Source organism: Arachis hypogaea, chromosome 3 (assembly GCF_003086295.3).
Source record: "Arachis hypogaea cultivar Tifrunner chromosome 3, arahy.Tifrunner.gnm2.J5K5, whole genome shotgun sequence".
NCBI classification, from domain to species: Eukaryota; Viridiplantae; Streptophyta; class Magnoliopsida; order Fabales; family Fabaceae; genus Arachis; species Arachis hypogaea.
In genome coordinates this window covers 134,637,630-134,657,320 of record NC_092038.1, presented here as the reverse complement: position 1 = coordinate 134,657,320, position 19,691 = coordinate 134,637,630, and the positions used below count along the sequence as shown (strand labels likewise).

The 19,691-nt window shown below is 32.6% G+C and overlaps 2 protein-coding genes and 1 long non-coding RNA gene across 5 annotated transcripts; all 3 read right to left on the bottom strand.

Annotated features, from left to right (window-relative positions):
• Nucleotides 1-498: 498 nt before the first annotated feature.
• LOC112734050 (F-box/LRR-repeat protein At4g14103-like) lies at nt 499-4,213 on the bottom strand. Its single transcript, XM_025783231.3, has 3 exons — nt 3,086-4,213; nt 1,816-1,974; nt 499-1,724 (listed from the first exon to the last, which is right to left on the bottom strand). The coding sequence occupies exons 1-3, from the start codon at nt 4,124-4,126 to the stop codon at nt 1,389-1,391; spliced, it is 1,536 nt and encodes a 511-aa protein (XP_025639016.1). The 5' UTR covers nt 4,127-4,213; the 3' UTR covers nt 499-1,388.
• A 2,729-nt stretch (nt 4,214-6,942) lies between these two features.
• Nucleotides 6,943-9,858, bottom strand: LOC140181989 (uncharacterized). Its single transcript, XR_011877748.1, has 2 exons — nt 9,687-9,858; nt 6,943-7,577 (listed from the first exon to the last, which is right to left on the bottom strand). It is a non-coding gene; the product is annotated as an uncharacterized lncRNA (long non-coding RNA).
• A 5,802-nt stretch (nt 9,859-15,660) lies between these two features.
• On the bottom strand, nt 15,661-18,790 carry LOC112734047 (protein IQ-DOMAIN 30). 3 transcript variants are annotated; one of them, XM_072227902.1, is made up of 7 exons: nt 18,604-18,790; nt 17,811-17,922; nt 17,431-17,727; nt 16,871-17,059; nt 16,713-16,793; nt 15,947-16,535; nt 15,661-15,854 (listed from the first exon to the last, which is right to left on the bottom strand). In XM_072227902.1, exons 2-7 carry the CDS (start codon nt 17,907-17,909, stop codon nt 15,817-15,819), a joined length of 1,293 nt encoding a protein of 430 aa, XP_072084003.1. In that variant the 5' UTR covers nt 17,910-17,922; nt 18,604-18,790; the 3' UTR covers nt 15,661-15,816. The 3 variants fall into 3 exon arrangements, with proteins under 3 accessions (XP_072084003.1, XP_072084002.1, XP_025639014.1); XM_072227901.1 differs by lacking the exon at nt 18,604-18,790 and adding an exon at nt 18,490-18,534; XM_025783229.3 differs by lacking the exon at nt 18,604-18,790 and adding an exon at nt 18,287-18,528.
• Between the last annotated feature and the right edge of the window lie 901 nt (nt 18,791-19,691).

The window sequence follows — 19,691 nt, the reverse complement described above, 5'->3', positions numbered from 1 at the left end:
GTTGAAGTGTTCGAGGGAACACTAGGTACCACCCGATGATCCATAACATAATGCATGTCCTTGCATGGTGCTCCATTTATAATGCTCTTCCTTTGCATTGAGCTGCAAATATTGCTATTGTTCATTGGGAACGAAGAGTGAGTGAACCTGGACGCAACATTGGTCCATATAGGGATTTGGAGCATATATATAAATAAGAATCAGAATAATATTTATTGAGATCGAGTCGAGTGGCCACATGCTATTCTGAAACCATGTACTCTCTCTATGTAAAGTTGTTGTATGAGGTGTAACCTTTTCAGACAAGTGTTGGAGGGAATCAAAGATTGTGAGCTCAACTTTGATGTCATATAAATGTCTCTTCTACCGAGAAGAACAGGATCTTTATATGTACAGTAGTCGAGTTAACATGATTCTTTTGTCTGCATATCACTAATTAATAAACAATAAACAAATTTGTTTTATCTTTTAGACCAGATAGATAATCACAATAATCTGTAATGGTTTGAGTTCATCCACTGAAATGAGTAGTACTTGCTTCATTAACATATATTCTCACAAAAGGAGAAAAAGTATAAACTGGAAACATTCTAAAGAAAGCAGAGAGTATTATTAAGTACACATGACTATGACAATGACTTAAAGAGATTCAGAACTGATCTTCTCTCTTAGCTTTTCTTGATCTGATTCTTAACATCACTTAGCTTCACCAATTCTGAACCCACAACCCTTCTCCTTTGCATACATCATGACCAGGTTCAATGCTACACAAAATCTTGATCTACTTGGACTTCTTCTTCTCCACACAAACAGACTTTAGTTTGTGAGCATATGCATATTTTTCACCACTATAAATACAACAGTTTCAGTGCATTGTTCCAAACCATGCTAATCCTAGATTACTACTACTCAAGCAACAAGCTTGTCTTAGTATTTGAATGTTGGCTGTTTCTTGGAGTTCCTCTGAACACTTCACACATGAGGCTTAATTAATGCCAATAATGAGTCCTTTCCATCAGTGAAGTGTTTGGGGGAACTTCAGGATTCAACTAACACGGTACAATAGTTTTAGACATCATTGAAAACCAAGTTGAAGAAATTGAACCATGTTCATTTCACTGAAGTGTTTGGGGAAACTCCCTCTAGAGAGATCTGTGCATGCAATTGATCATTGCACAATACTAGTGATCCACACACTAGTAGTTTCATGTTTCTTATTTTCCTAATCTGGGTATAGAAGAAATAATGTTATCTATATTACTTATTTTTTCTACACATTATTCTACCTCATAGGCTCCATTATTTTCCTGATTTTGCAGCGTGCTGAGCATCAATCCTTGCATTAATCACCTTGGTTCTGTTTGGTATATGTTTTGAGATAATAAGGACTATGGCTGACAGCAGAAGAAAAATTTGACAGGCGATGAAAGATGTTGGGCTTGTTGGTATAGAAGATGATGAAGCCTCTGTCTGCCACCATTGTTCCAAGTTTGACAAACTTGTGAACTACTCCATTTACCGTTTCCCAAGTAAACTCTTCTACGTGGGTCTATTATCATCTTCTGGAGCTCTCTTGCATTTTGAAGCAGATAAACCGCAATCTCAATCTCACTTTCGTGACCTCGAATTCCTGTTATTGTAACCTCCTTCAGATTACTGTGTGGACAAGCTTGCAGCCAACTTGTTGCCATGAACTCCACATCAAATTTCATATGTGTCCATATCTGCATCAATACACTTGTAATTAAGTGAGAAATAGCAAATTTCATAGATGATCGTTATTTATTTTTTGTTTTATATAGGATTATAGCGTACATTGAGGTCTAATCTTGTGAGGATTGGGCAACCTTTGAGCACAATCTCTATCCAGCAAAAATTCTGTTGATGTACGGCTTCTTTTGTGATTATCAAGTGTCTAAGATTTGGAAATGTGGCAACAATGCTGTTTGCCATTGTATTAACTGGCACATAAAGCTGCATCAAAATTTTCATCAACATATATCATTTCACACTAACATTTAAATATTATTTGATGGTATGGACAAAAGACAAAACGAAACAATTTTTTTTTTTATTTTTGTTATATTCATTTTGTATTTATTCAAGAAAGAACAGACGGAATATATATACAAAACTTTTATTATAAAGATATAATAGGAGTTAATCCTCAATTTTATCTTTTAATTTGCACTCCAATCTTAATTTAGTCCTAAAATTTGAATTGTCTCTATTTAGTGTCCAAATTTTACAAACTTAATTCACATTAATCAAATTTTACAAACTTGATTCCCATTAGTCAAATTTTTTGCATACAAACATTAATAGAGCACTGATATAGACGATCACAAACTACGCTAGAACTAGAACTGGATTTGGTGCTCAAATAACACAAAAGTGACTCATATCACTTGTTTTGTGAAAAAAAGTTTGGATAAACTCATTCATGTTAACATTTCGTTATATCTGTGCGTCAAAATTGTTCCAACATGAGTTATGTTCATAATATTTGGAGCTAAATAAAGACCATTAAAACTTTAAAAACTAAATTAAGGTTTGCGACTAAATTAAAGGACAAATTGGATATTATCTTATATGATATTCTATTCTATGCTTATCTTTCATTATAAACGTATTTTCATGGTTTTTATCTTTAAAATCAAATCTATCTGTAGAAACAATAACAAATATTATTTTGAAATAAATTTTGTCTATTTTCTCACTAATAAAAAATAAAATATCATTTTTATCGTGATAAAGTTACCTAAAAAAATAAAACTACTGTTGTATTTATGAAAGAGTTTCGTTGAGTAAAAATATCTAAATCTTCATTTTTTTCGTTGATTTTATTTAAAAATTATCCAAAATGTTAATGCGGTGCTGGTATGCACGTAATGGAAGAAAGTAGGTAGGTGTGATTTGGTTTTATTGGTATAGGTGATGATGAGGAAGGAATTAAAAGAAAGAGGATAAAGAAGAGGAAGATGATGATGGCAAAATTAAAATATGAAAAATAGATTTAAACGGTAAAAGTAATTTGAAACTTATTGTGTAGGAACAAATTAAATGGACATTGAAAATGACATACCATGCATTTACACTCGAGGAACAAAGTTTGAAGCTGAGGAAGCTCAATGGCAAGCCTGGAATATTGAGACATCTCTCCGCCTTGATCACTACCCAAAACCATACGACACGAGTAAGATTTAAGGTTTGGAGTATCAAACATGGTCTCAATCATATACCAGGTTCCGGTATACTCCATGCTCTCCAAACTGGAGCTTCTAAGCACAAGTGCCTTTAGCTTGTGACAACGATTCACACTCAGGTGCCTCAATTTTTGGCATGAAGGGTACTCTATTTTCAAGTACCCCATGTTGTGACATTTAGAGAGCCTTAACCATTCAAGGCTGTGACAGCTGGCCAGCAAAACCTGCACCTGTTCGCCACCCACCAAATCGACCTTGTGGAGGTCGAGAGTAGTGATGGTGGCGAACCCCGGGTTAAAGGCCGGGTGAGGCGCCAGCGCGCAATGCGCTAGGCGCACATGCTTTAAACACGAGTTTACAAAAGCAAATTCTTTGTTGAGAAGAACCTCGCAAGGAAAGAGCAAAAGCGCTCCATGAGATGGAGCGCTTAGCTCATGGCTTTCGGAGAAACAGAGGTCAATCTTATCAACCTTTCTATCCAAGGCAAATCCAATCCATTGAGCGAGATCGTAGCAACCGTGTCCACCTCGGCGGAAAGTGAAGCAAATGCTCAAATTTTCAATTTTGGAACGGAAATTAGGGTCAAATTGACTCAAGCGTAACAGGTAAAGGTTAACCCTGTTCAAAAAGGCCCAAGTCCTGTCGCACTTGAGTTTGAAACTTGATGTTGCACTTGAGTGATGAGAAATGTTTGTGACTGCATCTTGTTGTGGGTTTAGAAAGTTATGGGCATCTAGAACGAGATTGTTTGGGGTTTTCCAGACATTTCTCCACGTGGAAGACAAGACACTGGTCTTAACGGCTTCTCTAGTGCTAAGAAAGGATAGAATGTTGCACAAAATGGGAGCGGGAAGGGCAGTAAGGTAATCTTGATCACCAACTTCTTCTACCACTCCCTCCTTCTGTTTCTTCCTTTGCATGTTTTTTTTTTTCTTTTTCTCGAGAAAAGAAAATGGAGCAAAGGGAAGGGAAGAAAGGGTGTAAGGGAAGGGGTTATATATATCTGTGAGGAGGACGGAGAATATGTAGCATTTGGTTTGTCTTTCATTATTCATCTATTCTTGTTTCTTAAGATGGACGGATCATTCAAAGATGTGGGAATAGATTGAAACCAAGCATAAAAAATTCAAAATTAATTAAAGTACTCCTTAATTTGTTTGATTCTATAATTTTATTAAATTTTTAATTAAATTTATATATATTTTAATTAAATTTTTATATTATATTAAATTTTATAATTAAATTTTTATTAAAATTAATAAAATATTCAATTAAATTAAATAAAATATTTAATTAAATATTTTATTAATTTTGATATTTTTATTATAAATATAAAAATTTAATTAAAAAATATATAAAAATTTAATTAAAAATTTAATAAAATTATAAATACTAATAAAATAATTAAATTTTATTTAAATTGCCGTCTCTATCCGTATCTTTTATTTCAACGGCTGCACACATCTACTACATATTATTTATGCTCGGGGAGCTTCTATCTTCACAAAATAAAAAATTAAAAAAAAGGACAAATAAGTTTTGATTTTTTGGTTTACAGATATTTATATTTTTACAAATTTAAAAATATATTTAAATTTTTAATTTTTTAAAATTTGGACATATTAATTTTTGGGTCTAATTTGTTCTATTTTAAAAAATTTTCAACGTGTGTATTTATATATCGGCCAGACCAGTACAACGGAAGTTATGTTTAATTTTTTCGTTGAATCTGTCAGATTCAAGTAAATAGAGAGATTGATATATCTAAATTTTAAAAAAATAAAAAATTTAAATATATTTTTAAATAACTAAAAATTTATTATGAGTTAAAAGATTAAAAACATATTTATCCTTTTCTCTAAAAAAATTACAACTTCAAAAGATTCTCAAGCTGGCCTATTTCTCATTAAAAAAAAACCATGTCGTCCGTATAAATCTTCAAGAATAATTTCAAAATGGTTGTAGTGGAAAATCAAATCTAATACTTTTTAGCTATTAAGGTTGTTTGTATACAAATATTAGACTATACTTAATGAGTAATCTAGGGAAACAAAAAATACAGCTAAAATTTATCTTATTTAGCATTCATTAATTGTCGTAGTAATCAATAAATACTAAATAAGACAAATTATAATTATTTTTGACTAATTTTTTTTTGATAACCAAACATTTTCGATATTTTTTAATTTTGCACTTTTATATGATTAGAAAATTATATGAGACATATTGGCATGTTGTTTCATGGCGCCTTGGTGTAGCATCAGAAAAACCGAAGGGATATATAGTATGGTTAAGTGGCGGTGGATGAGTTTCCAAATGTTACCGATGATAACTAATTAATAAGATTTGACCACGTTGATTTATATATATCTTCATGTTATTATATTATATCTTATCTTCTATAAATCCTTCAGGAAGTTTCCGGAAATCTTCACTCGCTTGGACGATGGATTCAATAATAACCATATATTAGATTTTGATGTCAGCTAATTTTTATGAACCTACCTACACCAGTAGATAAAGCTTTACATGCATATCTAATGCTCAATTTGATCAAATTTATATGTTTCTGTATTTTTTAAAAATACAAGCATTTTATTTATATTTAATAAATAAAAATTATATGTTTATACTTTTCTTCTCAAAACTTTAGAAGATGCATGGCGCCGCGCTCACACAAAATCCCTATGGTTTCGCCAAAGGCTATTAGAAGCTACGATTTCAGTTTTCTTACATTATTATTCAATAAGTCGTGGGAATCAACAATTCAATGCTTAACACTTAACAAGAAGTGCTTAAATCCATCTTAATCAAATGGTTAAATTGTTTTATTCCCCTTCCGAGGGTCCGAAACCAATCAAAATTGCTTATTCCTTTTTTTTTTTAATAGATTATTCCTTGTTTTTTTGTTTTTCCGAATAAGTGATGATAATTGTTTGCAATTTTAGGGGTTAACGGTATAACCATAATTCATGAATCGAATTTTTTTTTTTTACCAAAGATATGAGAGTCGAATCCGCAATTTTTTAATTGAGTATGAGAAGACTATGTCATTTAAATTATTACTCATTGGCATATATAGTACAGCGTTACATATGATCATTGATCAGTTGCCGGTTGTTGCCTAAATTTTGTCAAATTTATTTTTGTAATAAATTTTAATTTTAAAAAATTATTTATTTAAAAAAAAATTTAATAAATAAACACCAAAGTATCATAACATTTACAGATATGTTAACAGGTTGATACTAAGTTAAATTAATCAATTCTTTGATAACATAGAGTCCTAATAATATTACATTATTATATTATGGGATCTATCAATAACATCTGATCCCTGCTAATTAATTAAAGAGTCTGAAGAGTGCTTAAAGGTTAGTAACATAACCCGACAATAAAGTTAAAGCTTTATACTCAATTAGTCATTTAATTCCACGCTTGCAAAATAAAAACAGTACTCTATATATCCGAAGTGGTGCAAGTACAGTTTTTTTATAAATAAGATCGATGGGGAGGGAGGGAGAGGGGGTCGCGAGTTCGAGATATGTTTGTCAAATTTTAAAATATTTTAAAAATTATTTTGTCAATAATAAAAGTCAGGTATTATTTTGTTAGTACAAAAATTTTTTAGATACTAATTTAGTATTTATCTTTATATTCTAATATCATGATCTTACCGTAATTATAGTGACTATGATATTTTAAAAAGTATTACTAAAATATAAAAAAAATATAATTTTAATTTTAACAACATGTATCTATTCTTAATATATAAAAGTAGGTACATAAGTTTACCCACATTACTTCTAAGTTATTTTTTTTTCTACTAAGGCAATGTCAGCACCATCGCTTACTTGGCAAAATTTTAGAATCCACCATTCAAATCTTGCCAAATCAACTTTTATTTTCAAATAAAAAAACACAAAAAACAACTAAAAAACACAATAAAAATCAACAACTTAATTTTTTCCAAATCAATCCTTATTTCTAAAACAACAAAACACAAATTAACATTTACAAAAAAAAAAGCTCTGAAAACCAAAGAGCTTATTACCTTTCTTATACTTCTCGAAATCCTCTTCCTCTTGGCACCTCTCCATACCAAAATCATATTTCCTCCATTCTCTTCCGGTCCTATGAGCCATTGTTTTTTCCTCAAAACAAATTGTCCATCACGATGTCCATCTCCGGCGGAGCCGCATTGCATAAATTGCAGAGACCAGGGCAAACTCCATTCCTCATGTTGCGGTTTTTCTGTCGGAGCTCGATTTTGGGTCTCAGACCAACGTCACCATTCGGCGTCGCCAACGTAGGAAATTCGTCCCAGTATCTTCCTAAAGATTTTCAACTTTGCCGTTTACTCTTCTCATTCTGTTGTTCAATATCATTTTCAATAGTCCTATTTATTTGTTATAAATAATAACATTTTAATTGTGAACTCATTGCAAGTAGCACAGGTTTATGTATTCCTCTTTTTTAAACGGTTCTGTCCAACAGTCACAACCAAAATTAGGTTTACCCACATTACTTCTAAGTTATTTCTCTTCTTCTACTAACGGCCATGTCAGCACCATCGCTTACTTGTCAAAATTTTAGAATTCACCACTCAAATCTTGCCAAATCTATCTATCTATTTATAATCTATCTATTTATAATATATAAAAACTGATACTAACTTTTTCTACAATGAGTTTAAGCCATTTTTTCTTTGCTAATGATGCCACATCAACAATTCTAATAACTTGACAAAAGATGAAAATCAACCAATCACTATTTAGTAAAATATTTTAAAAAAATTAAAACAAAAAACTCTTATATATTATTATTCAAGTACTAATTAAATGCAATAAACATACATTAAAAGTGTCATAATAATAATTATTATAAAAAATTTCAGTTACAAATATTCAAATTCTACAACTTATACATATTAAGACTTTTACTACTATTCATTTCTTAATCTCTCGTACTAATTGTCAAAAAATTCTTAAATTTAATTTAACATTTTTATAATATATAAAAGCTGATACTAACTTTCTCCACAATGAGTTTAAGCCATCTTTTCTTTGCTAATGATGGCACATCAGCAATTCTAATGACTTGGCAAAAGATGAAAATTAGCCAATCACTATTTAGTAAAATGTTTTAAAAAAATTAAAACAAAAAAACTCTTATCTATTATTATTCAATTGAAACATCAAGTACTAAATAAATGCAATAAACATACATTAAAAGTGTCATAATAATAATTATTATAAAAAATTTCAGTTACAAATATTCAAATTCTACAACTTATATATATTAAAACTCTTACTACTCTTCATTTCTTAATTTCTCATACTAATTGTAAAAAATTTCTTAAATTTAATTTAACATTTTTATATGTTTTTCATTCTCATCCATTCATTTGTTTAAATTATTTACAAACAAACAAAAAACACAAAAAAAACAAAGTGCAACAATTAATGCAAATCGAAAACTGAAAAAAAAAAAAAGAAAGAAAATGCAGTTTTATATAACTCTAATATAAATAATCTATCTTTTTTAAAAAAAATAAATTTAAAATTTATTTATAATATATTCTCTAAAATATTTTTAATATAATATTTATTAAAATCTATTTATAATATAAGTAATCTACCTCTCTGCGCATTGCGGGTCTCATTCTGGTTTACATAATTACCATATAATCATACTAGAATCTACCGTATATATACGTAGCAGTATCATCAAAACAATTGCACCCAACTATTCTGGGAAAAAAAAATCATCATAACAAATTATATCCCTAACAAAGCATAGCTAATTCTAAAATCTATGAAGCCTATTATATTTTTCCACCTTCATTTTACTCAAATTCTTTTTAGGTCAAGGCTTATTATACATACAGAAAATAAGAAATTAAACGAGTTGACGAAAATTAATTAATCGTTATATTCTATAACTTGTTGAAAATTCTTAAAATTTTTTAATTCAAGACCATCCATATTAAATCATTAAAAAAAAATACTTGAATGCGAAAACGTACCTTAATTTATAAGTATGATTGAAAAAATTTAGTTTTTATGGTTTTTTAATTTTCCTCAATCAAAATCTTCTATATTCCTGATAGGACTGAATAGCAACTCTTTTGTTGAGGAAATAGCTATGGAGGCGACTTTAATATATTGGAGACCGAAACTCTAAAATTACTATTTACATTAAATCCTAAAATTTAAATAAAATAGTATTTTTGGTTTTATTCTTATTTAATTTTAAATAAAAAATAATTATAATTTATTTAATTCAATATTTATAACAATATGTGAAATAACTTAATTTGTGATTATAATTAATATATATATTGCTTACTATTAAACTAAAAAATTAATAATTTTCCAACATAACTAACCTTAATCTATAGCTTCACAGGATAAGAAGTAGTATCAGATCATGAGAATAAGAAACTGAAGAAACAAAATAATTTAGAAGCATACATACTATATACATATGTGTATGTGTTATGTGCAAAGCTTTGTCTTGGTTACGTGCGTTCTTCACCGGTGATTCCAGGAGTTCCTCCAAACACTTCAATAGGAAGAAAGAATGATGAAAAATTGAATCTTTGAAGAAAATGAAAAAAAGAGATCTCTTAATGAAGTGATCAGGGGAACTCTAGGGAACACCAGATGCATCATGCATGTATTAATTATTATTGTTGTTTTTTGGTTTTATTATATCCTTTATTTTTATTATTATATGACGAAAGCCTCACACGCTGATAACATTTATTTTTTATAATAAAGGAAGTAGTATATATAGTTGTGATGATACTGTACCTGGACGCAAAGGTGGCCACTATTGACCATAGATAAGGACAAGGTAACTCTCTAAAGTCAAGCTTCTTATTTTTTGTTTTTATTTCTTGGATAAAATATAGTTAAAGACAGCTTGGAAGAAGACAAAGTCAGCACCATGAATTCCCAATCCTAATGCATTGGCCACACAAATAAAATAATTCAAGTGATTGTCATTCTAACTCTATAAATAATTTGTTGAATAATAGAGTCTCGTTTTTTTTTTTTCAAAGTTAGGATTGAAACTCAAACTCCGGACTTTTAGATAATTAAAGATGAAGAGACTATGCCATTTGAACTATAGCTTGTTAACAACAGAATATCGTTATTATTATTTCCTTAATTATATGATGGTATTTTGAAATGAAGGGCGTGAGAGAGAGAAAGAAAATGAAGGCTAAGAAAAAGAAAGTTAAGAGTTATTATAGAAAAGTTTTATTTCTATCCGTTGAAATTATAGCATATAATCACTATATAAACGTTTGTAGAATTTCAATTCAATCATCATCAATAATAACAACTACATTTATATCTTCTTTTCATATTATTATTATTATTTTATTTTATTTCCTTTTCTCTTTAGTAATTATATAGCGAGTGCATTATTGTGAGTAGTGTTCAATTTTATATTACTTTGTAGCTATTAGAAGTCAAAATTCCGCTGCAGACTTAACAATTGGTATCAAGAGCCAACGTTATATTATTCATTATTTGAGTGGTAAAATTCAATTTTAAATATAATGACTTCTACTAGTGGTAATGTCAAAGTAGGCAAATATGAAATCGAGAAGTTCAATGGAAAAAATGATTTTTCCTATTGGAGGATGCAGATGAAAAATCTGCTTATATCACAGAAGTTACACAAGGCACTAGCGGAAAAAGAGAAAAAACCGGAAGGAATGAAAAATGAGGATTGGGAAGAATTAGATCTTGAGGCATGAGCTGCAATAATCTTATGCCTTGAGAGGGATGTTGCTTTCTTGGTGAACGAAGAAGCAACTGCAGCAGGCATCTGGTTAAAGTTAGAGAGTAACTTCATGACAAAGACTCTAACTATCAGGATCTACTTAAAATCCAAATTGTATACATGCAAGATGGAGGAAGGCACCTCAATTCGAGAATATATCAATAAGTTTGATAGGATCATATTAAACTTAAAGGATATAGATGTGAAGGTTGATGATGAACACCAGGCACTCATATTGTTACTTTCATTACCGAAGTCCTATGAAAATCTGGTGCAGACATTGATGCTGGTGGGTGACACTCTGACCATGGATGAGACGAGGGCATCACTTTTAGCAGATGATCTACGTAAGGTTGCTACAAGTGTAATGTCATCTTCAAATGGAAGAGAGTATAATGATCAAGCACAAGGATTGTTCGCGGGTAGAGGAAGGACTAATGAAAGAGGAAAAGGTAATAAGTGTGGAAAGTCTAGGCCAAAATCTAGACCTCACACGGAGAGAACATGCTTTAAATGTGGTGAGGCTGGACATTTCAAAGCAAATTGTCCAAATAAGAAGATAACTTTCAAGAAACAGAACAACGACAACGACGACAACTCGAAAGAAAAGCAAGAAGCAAGCTACATCTCAAATGATGAGGAGGATTGTTACTCTGTAACAGAACAATCTTATGAAATCTCCGGTAAGTGGATTCTTGATTCAGGAGCCTCTCACCATATGTGTTCAAATAGGAAGTGGTTTACTACCTATGAAAGCATAAATGGTGGCACAGTTTTAATGGGCAATGATCATGCTTGTAAAACTGTGGGGTTGGGTACTGTAAGAATCAAGATGCATGATGGTGTCGTAAGAACCTTAAAGGATGTGAGACATATTTCAAACTTGCGGAAAAATCTGATCTCCATAGGTTTGTTGGAGAAAAATGGTTGCAAAATAGTTGCAGAAAATGGGGTACTGAAAGTTGTTCGTGGTTCTTTGGTAGTGATAAAAGGAGTTCGTCACGGTAATCTTTATTCTCTTTTGGGGACAACGGTTATAGGTGAGTTAGCAGTTGGAATCGGTGGAAGTAGAGATCAAACAGATTGCACGAGAATATGGCACATGCGGCTTGGACATATGTCAGAGAAAGGTCTATCATTGCTTTGTGGACAAGGTTTGCTGAAGAATATGAAGAAACCACAAATGGAATTTTGTGAGCATTGCGTGTATGGAAAGGCACATAGGGTGAAGTTTTCTACAAGCAAGCACAAAAGCAGAGGGTTGTTAGACTACGTGCATACTGATGTTTGGGGCCCGGCTAAAGTTACTTCCAAGGGTGGTTCCAGGTATTTTGTTACTTTTGTTGATGATTATTCTAGGTATGTTTGGATTTACTTCCTCAAACATAAGAATGAGGTATTCGACACTTTTAAGCGGTGGAGAGCAATGGTTGAAAATCGAATGGGTAGGAAGTTAAAAACTCTACGATCTGATAATGGCACAGAGTACACGGATGGGGCTTTCAAGGAGTTCTGTGACCGAGAAGGCATTACAAGACACTAGACAGTTAGAGAGACACCACAACAGAATGGAGTCGCAGAACGACTGAATCGTACGCTACTTGAGAAGGCAATGTGTATGCGCTCTAATTTTGGGTTAGGAAGAGAATGGTGGGCATAATCAGTTGCTACAGCTTGCTACATAGTGAATCGATCCCCACATTCTTCTCTAGATGGAAACACACCTTATAAGGTGTGGTCAGGAGAACATGCAGATTACGAGAAACTCAGAGTCTTTGGATGCACAGCCTATTATCATGTCAAAGATAATAAGCTTGATGATAGAGCAAAGAAGGTAATCTTTTTGGGGTATTCAAGAGGGGTTTAAGACTATCGCCTTTGGAGTGTAAATGATTCTAAGTTTGTAATTAGTAGGGATGTTATCTTTGATGAACGATCTATGGTAGCTTTGTCTAAAGATATGGTGCCAGATGATGGTGATGTTGGAAAAACTTCAAATACTCAAGTGGTGGAGATAGAGTCTAAATACCAACAAATAGACTCTAGTAATGTTCAGGTGGAGCATCCTAATGCTACTCGAGATGATGCAGAGGATGAACTTGATCATGAGAAAATTCAGCGAGAAAATGCACATGCATTACAACAGCAGCAGCAGGATTCTTTGGCATCTACTAGGTCAAAGAGGAATTATAAATTTGTTCAGAAGTTCGGGTCAGACAAGCCTTTGAGACATTATGGGCAGCTAAACTTGGTAGATTATGCACTCTCAGTGGAGGATGATGAGCCGGTCACCTTCAAACATGCTATCAAAGACAAAGATAGAGAGAATTGGTTGGTCGCTATGGAGGAAGAGATGCAATCTCTTCATAAGAACAAGACATGGGATGTGGTCCCATTGTCCGTGAGAAAGACTGCAATTGGTTGTAAGTGGGTGTATAAAAGAAAAGAAGATCCTACTAAGTCAGATGGTACAAGATTCAAAGCTAGGTTAGTAGCGAAGGGATTTGCACAGAAAGAAGGTGTTGATTACAACGAGATATTTTCTCCTGTGGTGAAACACACTTCCATATGAGTGCTTTTAAGTCTTGTTGCTCATGGTGATCTTGAGTTGGAACAACTAGACGTGAAGACTGCGTTCTTGCACGGTGACTTAGAGGAAGAAATCTACATGTATCAACCTGAGGGTTTCAAGGTTGAGGGTAAAGAAAGTCATGTATGTCGCTTGAGAAAATCGCTATATGGATTGAAACAATCTCCTCGGCAATGGTATAAGCGATTTGACTCCTTTATGTTGAAATAAGGTTTTTCCAGAAGTAATTATGATTGTTGTGTATACATTCATACGCTTTCTGGAGGTGATTATATTTATCTTCTATTGTATGTGGATGACATGCTTATTGCCTCTAAGAGCAAGGTGGAGATAGATATGTTAAAGGTTCAACTCAGTAAAGAATTTGAAACAAAAGATTTGGGTGCTGCACGAAAAATATTAGGCATGGAAATTAAAAGAGAGAGATCAAGCCGAAAATTGTTCTTGAGCCAGAGCGGGTACATTGAGCGTGTTATTGAAAGATTTGAAATGAAAAATGCTAAATCGGTGGTAACGCCGTTGGCTCCACATTTTAGGCTCTCTGGTAAACAATCTCCCACAACAGCAGAGGATAAGACTTACATGAAAAATGTACCTTATGCTAGTGCAGTCGGTAGCCTAATGTATGCTATGGTGTGTACACGCCCAGATATTTCACAGGCAGTCAGTGTTGTTAGCAAGTTCATGGCAAACCCAGGTAAGGCACATTGGGAAGCAGTCAAATGGATATTAAGATACTTGAAGGGTACCATTGACACAGGTTTATGCTTTAGTGGAAAATCATGTCAAATTAGCGGCTTTGTTGATTCTGATTATGCTGGTGATCTAGATAGAAGACGTTCTACAACTGGTTATGTATATAAAATACAAGGTGCTCCAGTTAGTTGGCGATCGATGTTATAAGCTACAGTGGCACTATCTACTACAGAAGCTGAGTACATGGCAGTAGCAGAAGGGGTGAAAGAAGTATTGTGGCTAAGGGGTCTTCTAGATAATTTGGGGTTAAAGCAAGATTGCGTGAATCTGAGTTGTGATAGTCAAAGTGCAATTCATTTGGCTAAAAATCAGGTTCATCATGCTCGTACCAAGCATATTGATGTAAAATATCACTTCGTGTGCGATGTTATAGAGAAAGGTAACATTTCTCTATAAAAATAGACACAGATGAAAACCCTGCTGATATGTTGACTAAAGTAGTGTCAGGAAACAAGTTCCAATACTTTGGAATTGCTCAATATTGCTTCATGTTAGGCAATACATGGAGAAATAGAGGAACTACAATTGGTTTGATCCTAAACAAGGGTACGTAAGCAGTCATTGTAAAAATGATGCAACCAGATATGAATACCACACTTTGATCGTCCAAAATTTGAGTAGATTTCAAATTGTGAACGAGGTGGAGAATTATGAGGGAGAGAGAAAAAAAAGGAAGGCTAAGAAAAGGAAGGCTAAGAGTTATTATAAGAAAGTTTTATTTCTATCCGTTGAAATTATAGCATATAACCACTATATAAACGTTTGTAGAATTTCAATTCAATCATCATCAACAATAACAACTACATTCACATCTTCTTTTCATATTATTATTATTATTATTATTTTATTTTATTTCCTTTTCTCTTTAGTAATTATATAGCGAGTGCATTATTGTGAGTAGTGTTCAATTTTATATTACTTTGTAGTTATTAGAAGTCAAAATTCCGCTGCAGACTTAACAAAGGGTGTCATATAATTTGTTTAATCAAATACCTACCCTTAGTGTCTGGTTTGTGTGGTATACTCTTTTGAAATTAGAGGAAAATCATTAATTATCACCATCAGCTTTTAGGATTTTAAGCACTTAAAAAGGATGCTTGCGTTGCTATTTAACATGATAAGATTCTTTTGATCCTTTCTCGTCTCTTAACACCCCTATTATATTCTCAACATACATTCATAGTAATGCTCAGTAATTCATAGTTATTTTGTTTGAGTAGTTTATCTTCTTTTTTTTTTTTTTTTTACTAGTATTATACTCCATTTCATTGTGTTAAAGTCATTCTTTTTATAATATCTAAGTAGTAAAAGAAAATTGAATATGGCATACTAAATATGATAATGATTATTACACATATTTACCAGGTATCTATTGACAAATATGATGAATTAACAAAGACAAAGACAGAGACTGCAATGTAGGTCAACACTCCACTCTATTTGAGATGATACAACATTAAATCACCTTCTCCACTGAGGTTGGATCAACTTATCTGAAACTGATAATACCAATAAAAAAAAATGTAAGCTTCAAGTAGAGTTGATATATAACTCCACAAAACATCACTATAATTACAGAAAAAGTTGTTACCTGTCCAATCCCTTGAAGATGAGAGGGATCTGTTATCTATCTTTGCCATTCCTAACTTGCCATTAAGTGAAAATGAAAGTGACAGCCTCCTGCTTATACCATTTCTGTCTAATACCAAATCACTACCAAATCTTGGAGAGTTTAGCTTAGCTTTTGCAGACTCAGTAGGAGCCATATAACTTGGAACTCTTGGAGTAGTAGTAGTAGTAGTAGTGTTTTGTGATGACTCATTCTTATTCTTATCATTCTTCAAATAATAATTAGCAGGAAGTGAAGCTCTTCTCTGGAAACTACTATTATTAGTATCCTCAATTCTTGTCATGTGTTGTTTTCTTTTCTCATTTTCCTTAACTGATGAATGCAATGCCATGCTTGATTCCTTTTTCTTGTCAACCCTCACAGCTTCTCCTTTCCTTGCATTTCTTTTGGCTTTTCCCTCACCAGCTTCTACTGTTTGGCCTAAAACATTTTTCTCATAAATTTTCTTCAATTCTTGAAGAGGTGCCCAAAATCGTGATCTCGTCCAACGTTCAAGCCATTCATATCTGAGTTGTCTGGAAAGCACAGCCGCCGGCGACGATGCCAGAAGCTGAAAAGGCACATTAATTAACTCTTGTTACACATTTCATATTCACAAATCATATCAACAAAAAGATTACATCAACTTAGTATTAGACCTACAAATTCCAGTCTTATCAACTTTGAATCAATGCAAAGAGTGCATTTTAATCACACTCTTAATCAAGAAGTACTTCTTAGTTCTTACCTTGTGAACAAAGACACTATCTGAAATCTTCTCTGCCTTTGTTGATGTAACTCTCCCAATAGAATTTGAACATTTAGTATCCTAATCGAAAATATGTTAATAAACCACATAGATGATCATTGTATAGAGTAAATTAGTTCAAGAACTTGCTATAATACCTTAAGAGTTTTCTGCACTTGAAGACCAATAGCAGAGTGCCTAACTTTATAACCACGAGCGAGTGCTTGAACTTTAACTATTCCCTTAACACAGTATAGAGCAGAAACAGCTTCTCTTCGAGCCAACTTGCCACGAATAAGAGCTTGAAGGGGTATCATCCCTTTCAGTATCTCAAACTTTCTGCGTGCCTGATATATAGAGACATATGAATCTGTCTAAGGCTTTATGCAAATGCAAACCAATATGTATGCTATATTGCAAGATTTATGGATACTATGTTTTCATGTCATGGATAAGTTCTGCTACATCAATTATCCATTTAACAAGATAAATAAATTCTAGAAGAATTTTGTAATACACTAAGTTTCTATCCATATGTACTGAGAAGATTTTGTGATGAATCATAACAACAATTAACACTTGACAGTTATATACAAAATCACATGAAATTTTTACATGAGAGAATCTAATATAGTCCAACTAAGAGAAACAAATACACATTAATTACCAAAAAAAAATGGTAAAAATGGAAAAATTGCATGAAAGAAAGGTTGAATACCTGATAGCCTCTAAGAGCTGCTTGAGCTATTATAGCTGCCTCTGTAAGGTTGATTTTCTCAGCATGATCCTCAGATCCAATATTAGCAACAGCATCTTGTGCTTGTGCATTGGCCTGTTCATCTTCACTTGCAATAACAAAAAGCTTTTCATTTGATGATCCATTAACTACCTCATTTTCTGGTACCATTCCTTTTGTTATGGCTTTAGCTGAAGAACTTGGAGGGGCTGGATGAGGAGACATTGATGCCTCAGAAGACACCACCACCATCACCATATCCTTGTTACTTGAAGGTTTCTTTAGCACAACAGTTGAAATCACAATCACAAATACAGAATATGTTTAAATAATCATCCCAAAAAAAGAAAAAAAAAACTCACAAAAACATCTTGAGGTTTTGATGAATTAGACTTCGATGATGATTTCTTGCCCAGAATTAAGTTTCTAATCCACTTTCTAGCACTTTGTCTTCCCATCATTCAAAAGATCAATCTGCAAGAATCATGTACTAATAAAAAACTCAATCTCTTTTAAATTAGAAAAAGGTTAAACTAAACAAAACAGTCCCAATCAACATCACTAGACTATCAAAAAGTTCAAGTTTGTAGTTAGATACTTAGATGAACATTATTTTATTAATGATTCACCAAAAGGGATACATGATTGATCACGTTAAGGAACATAAGGAACATACATTGCAAAATCAAAATCAAAATCAAAATCAAGCACCAAATAATTCATATTATTCTACTGTGACAAGAACTTGGAAAAAAGCCAAAGAAAACAGAAACAACATCAGAAGAAAAGAAGAGCAGCCACTACATTGAGAGGTGAGTACTGAGTAGCATGCACTTACAGTTATTACAGGTAATGAATGAACGAACTATGAAGTTAGAGAATGAACAAGACTTAGAAGTTACAAGTAGTTATAGCCAAAAAAATAAAAAATAAAGAAAATGGATAAAAGGGTGGCAATGATTAAGAAAGTGGCAGAAGCTATAATGAATCATAAAATGAATGAGGAGACAGTGTTTGTAACTGGCTGCAACTGTAAGATACCTCTCACGAGGTTTCATGTTCCACTATTAACAAAATTACATCCACATCTTATTTCTTTTCTCATTTATATATTATATATTTATTCAAGACTTGGTATTAAATTAGTAGTAGTACCACAATAATGATAATAAAATAATTCAGTTCCATCTCTTTTTTCTGTAATTGCAATGATTTGAAAGAAGGCATTGGCACATGGAAAATGGAAGTGAATCCAATGAGGAACTTGAGAATATATATTTCACACTTGTAAAGTATTAAAAATGGACAAAATATTATTCCGATGGATGGGCCAAGCATGCATGAATAATAATATTCCACCTGAATTCTCATAAATCACAATGTCTTGTCTACTAATTAAGGATATATATCATAAAGAGACATAACATAACCACTTGGGCAGTGACTAGTTTGTGAATTGTGAGTTGCATCTCTAAAATCATTTATTTTTCTTTCAATAATTGAATGATATAATATAAAGTCACAAATAAACAAGGCCAGTATTGTCTAGCACGTGGGCCATGTGCTAAGGAACCAAACCAACAAACTAACAATGAAACTAGCTAATGCCACACATCAAAATAATGTTTTTCTTTCTGGTATTGGGCCTATGAATCCGTCACAATATGGGTTTTATGTTTTATGCAGAACCGTCCCAGAAACGCGAATGCTTGAAATTTGGAAACTTTTTGGGCAATAAAATTGAATTGATTTAGTAGTTAGTTTATTAGTCTGTTTAAACAAGTGTCAAAAGTTCGAATCTAGTCTTGTGTACGGAGGTTGTAGTAACCCATTGGCTCATAATGCTATACAATTAATGCTACTAGGAAACAAACTAACATTGATTGGAAGGTTAAATTGTCCAATACTTGTAGGGAAGCTAATAGATTCCTTGATGGCCTACTTGAGTTTCCGTATAGAGTTTCAAAATGAGAGAAAATTTTTCATTTCATAGACTCCATTAGGGGTGCACATGGGACGGGTGAAGCCGGGTTTGATGTGACCCAGACCCGGCCCGAAATATACACCGGGTCTATTTATTAGACCCGAACCCGGCCCTAGACCCGATGAAACCAATACACTTTCGGGCCACAATTATACCGGGTAAAAACCGGGTGAAAACCGGGCCGTTAACATTACATTACATTGATACCTTCTTGTAAGCTAGCATGTAAAAATATCCAAAGTTCTAAGACTCCAACCAT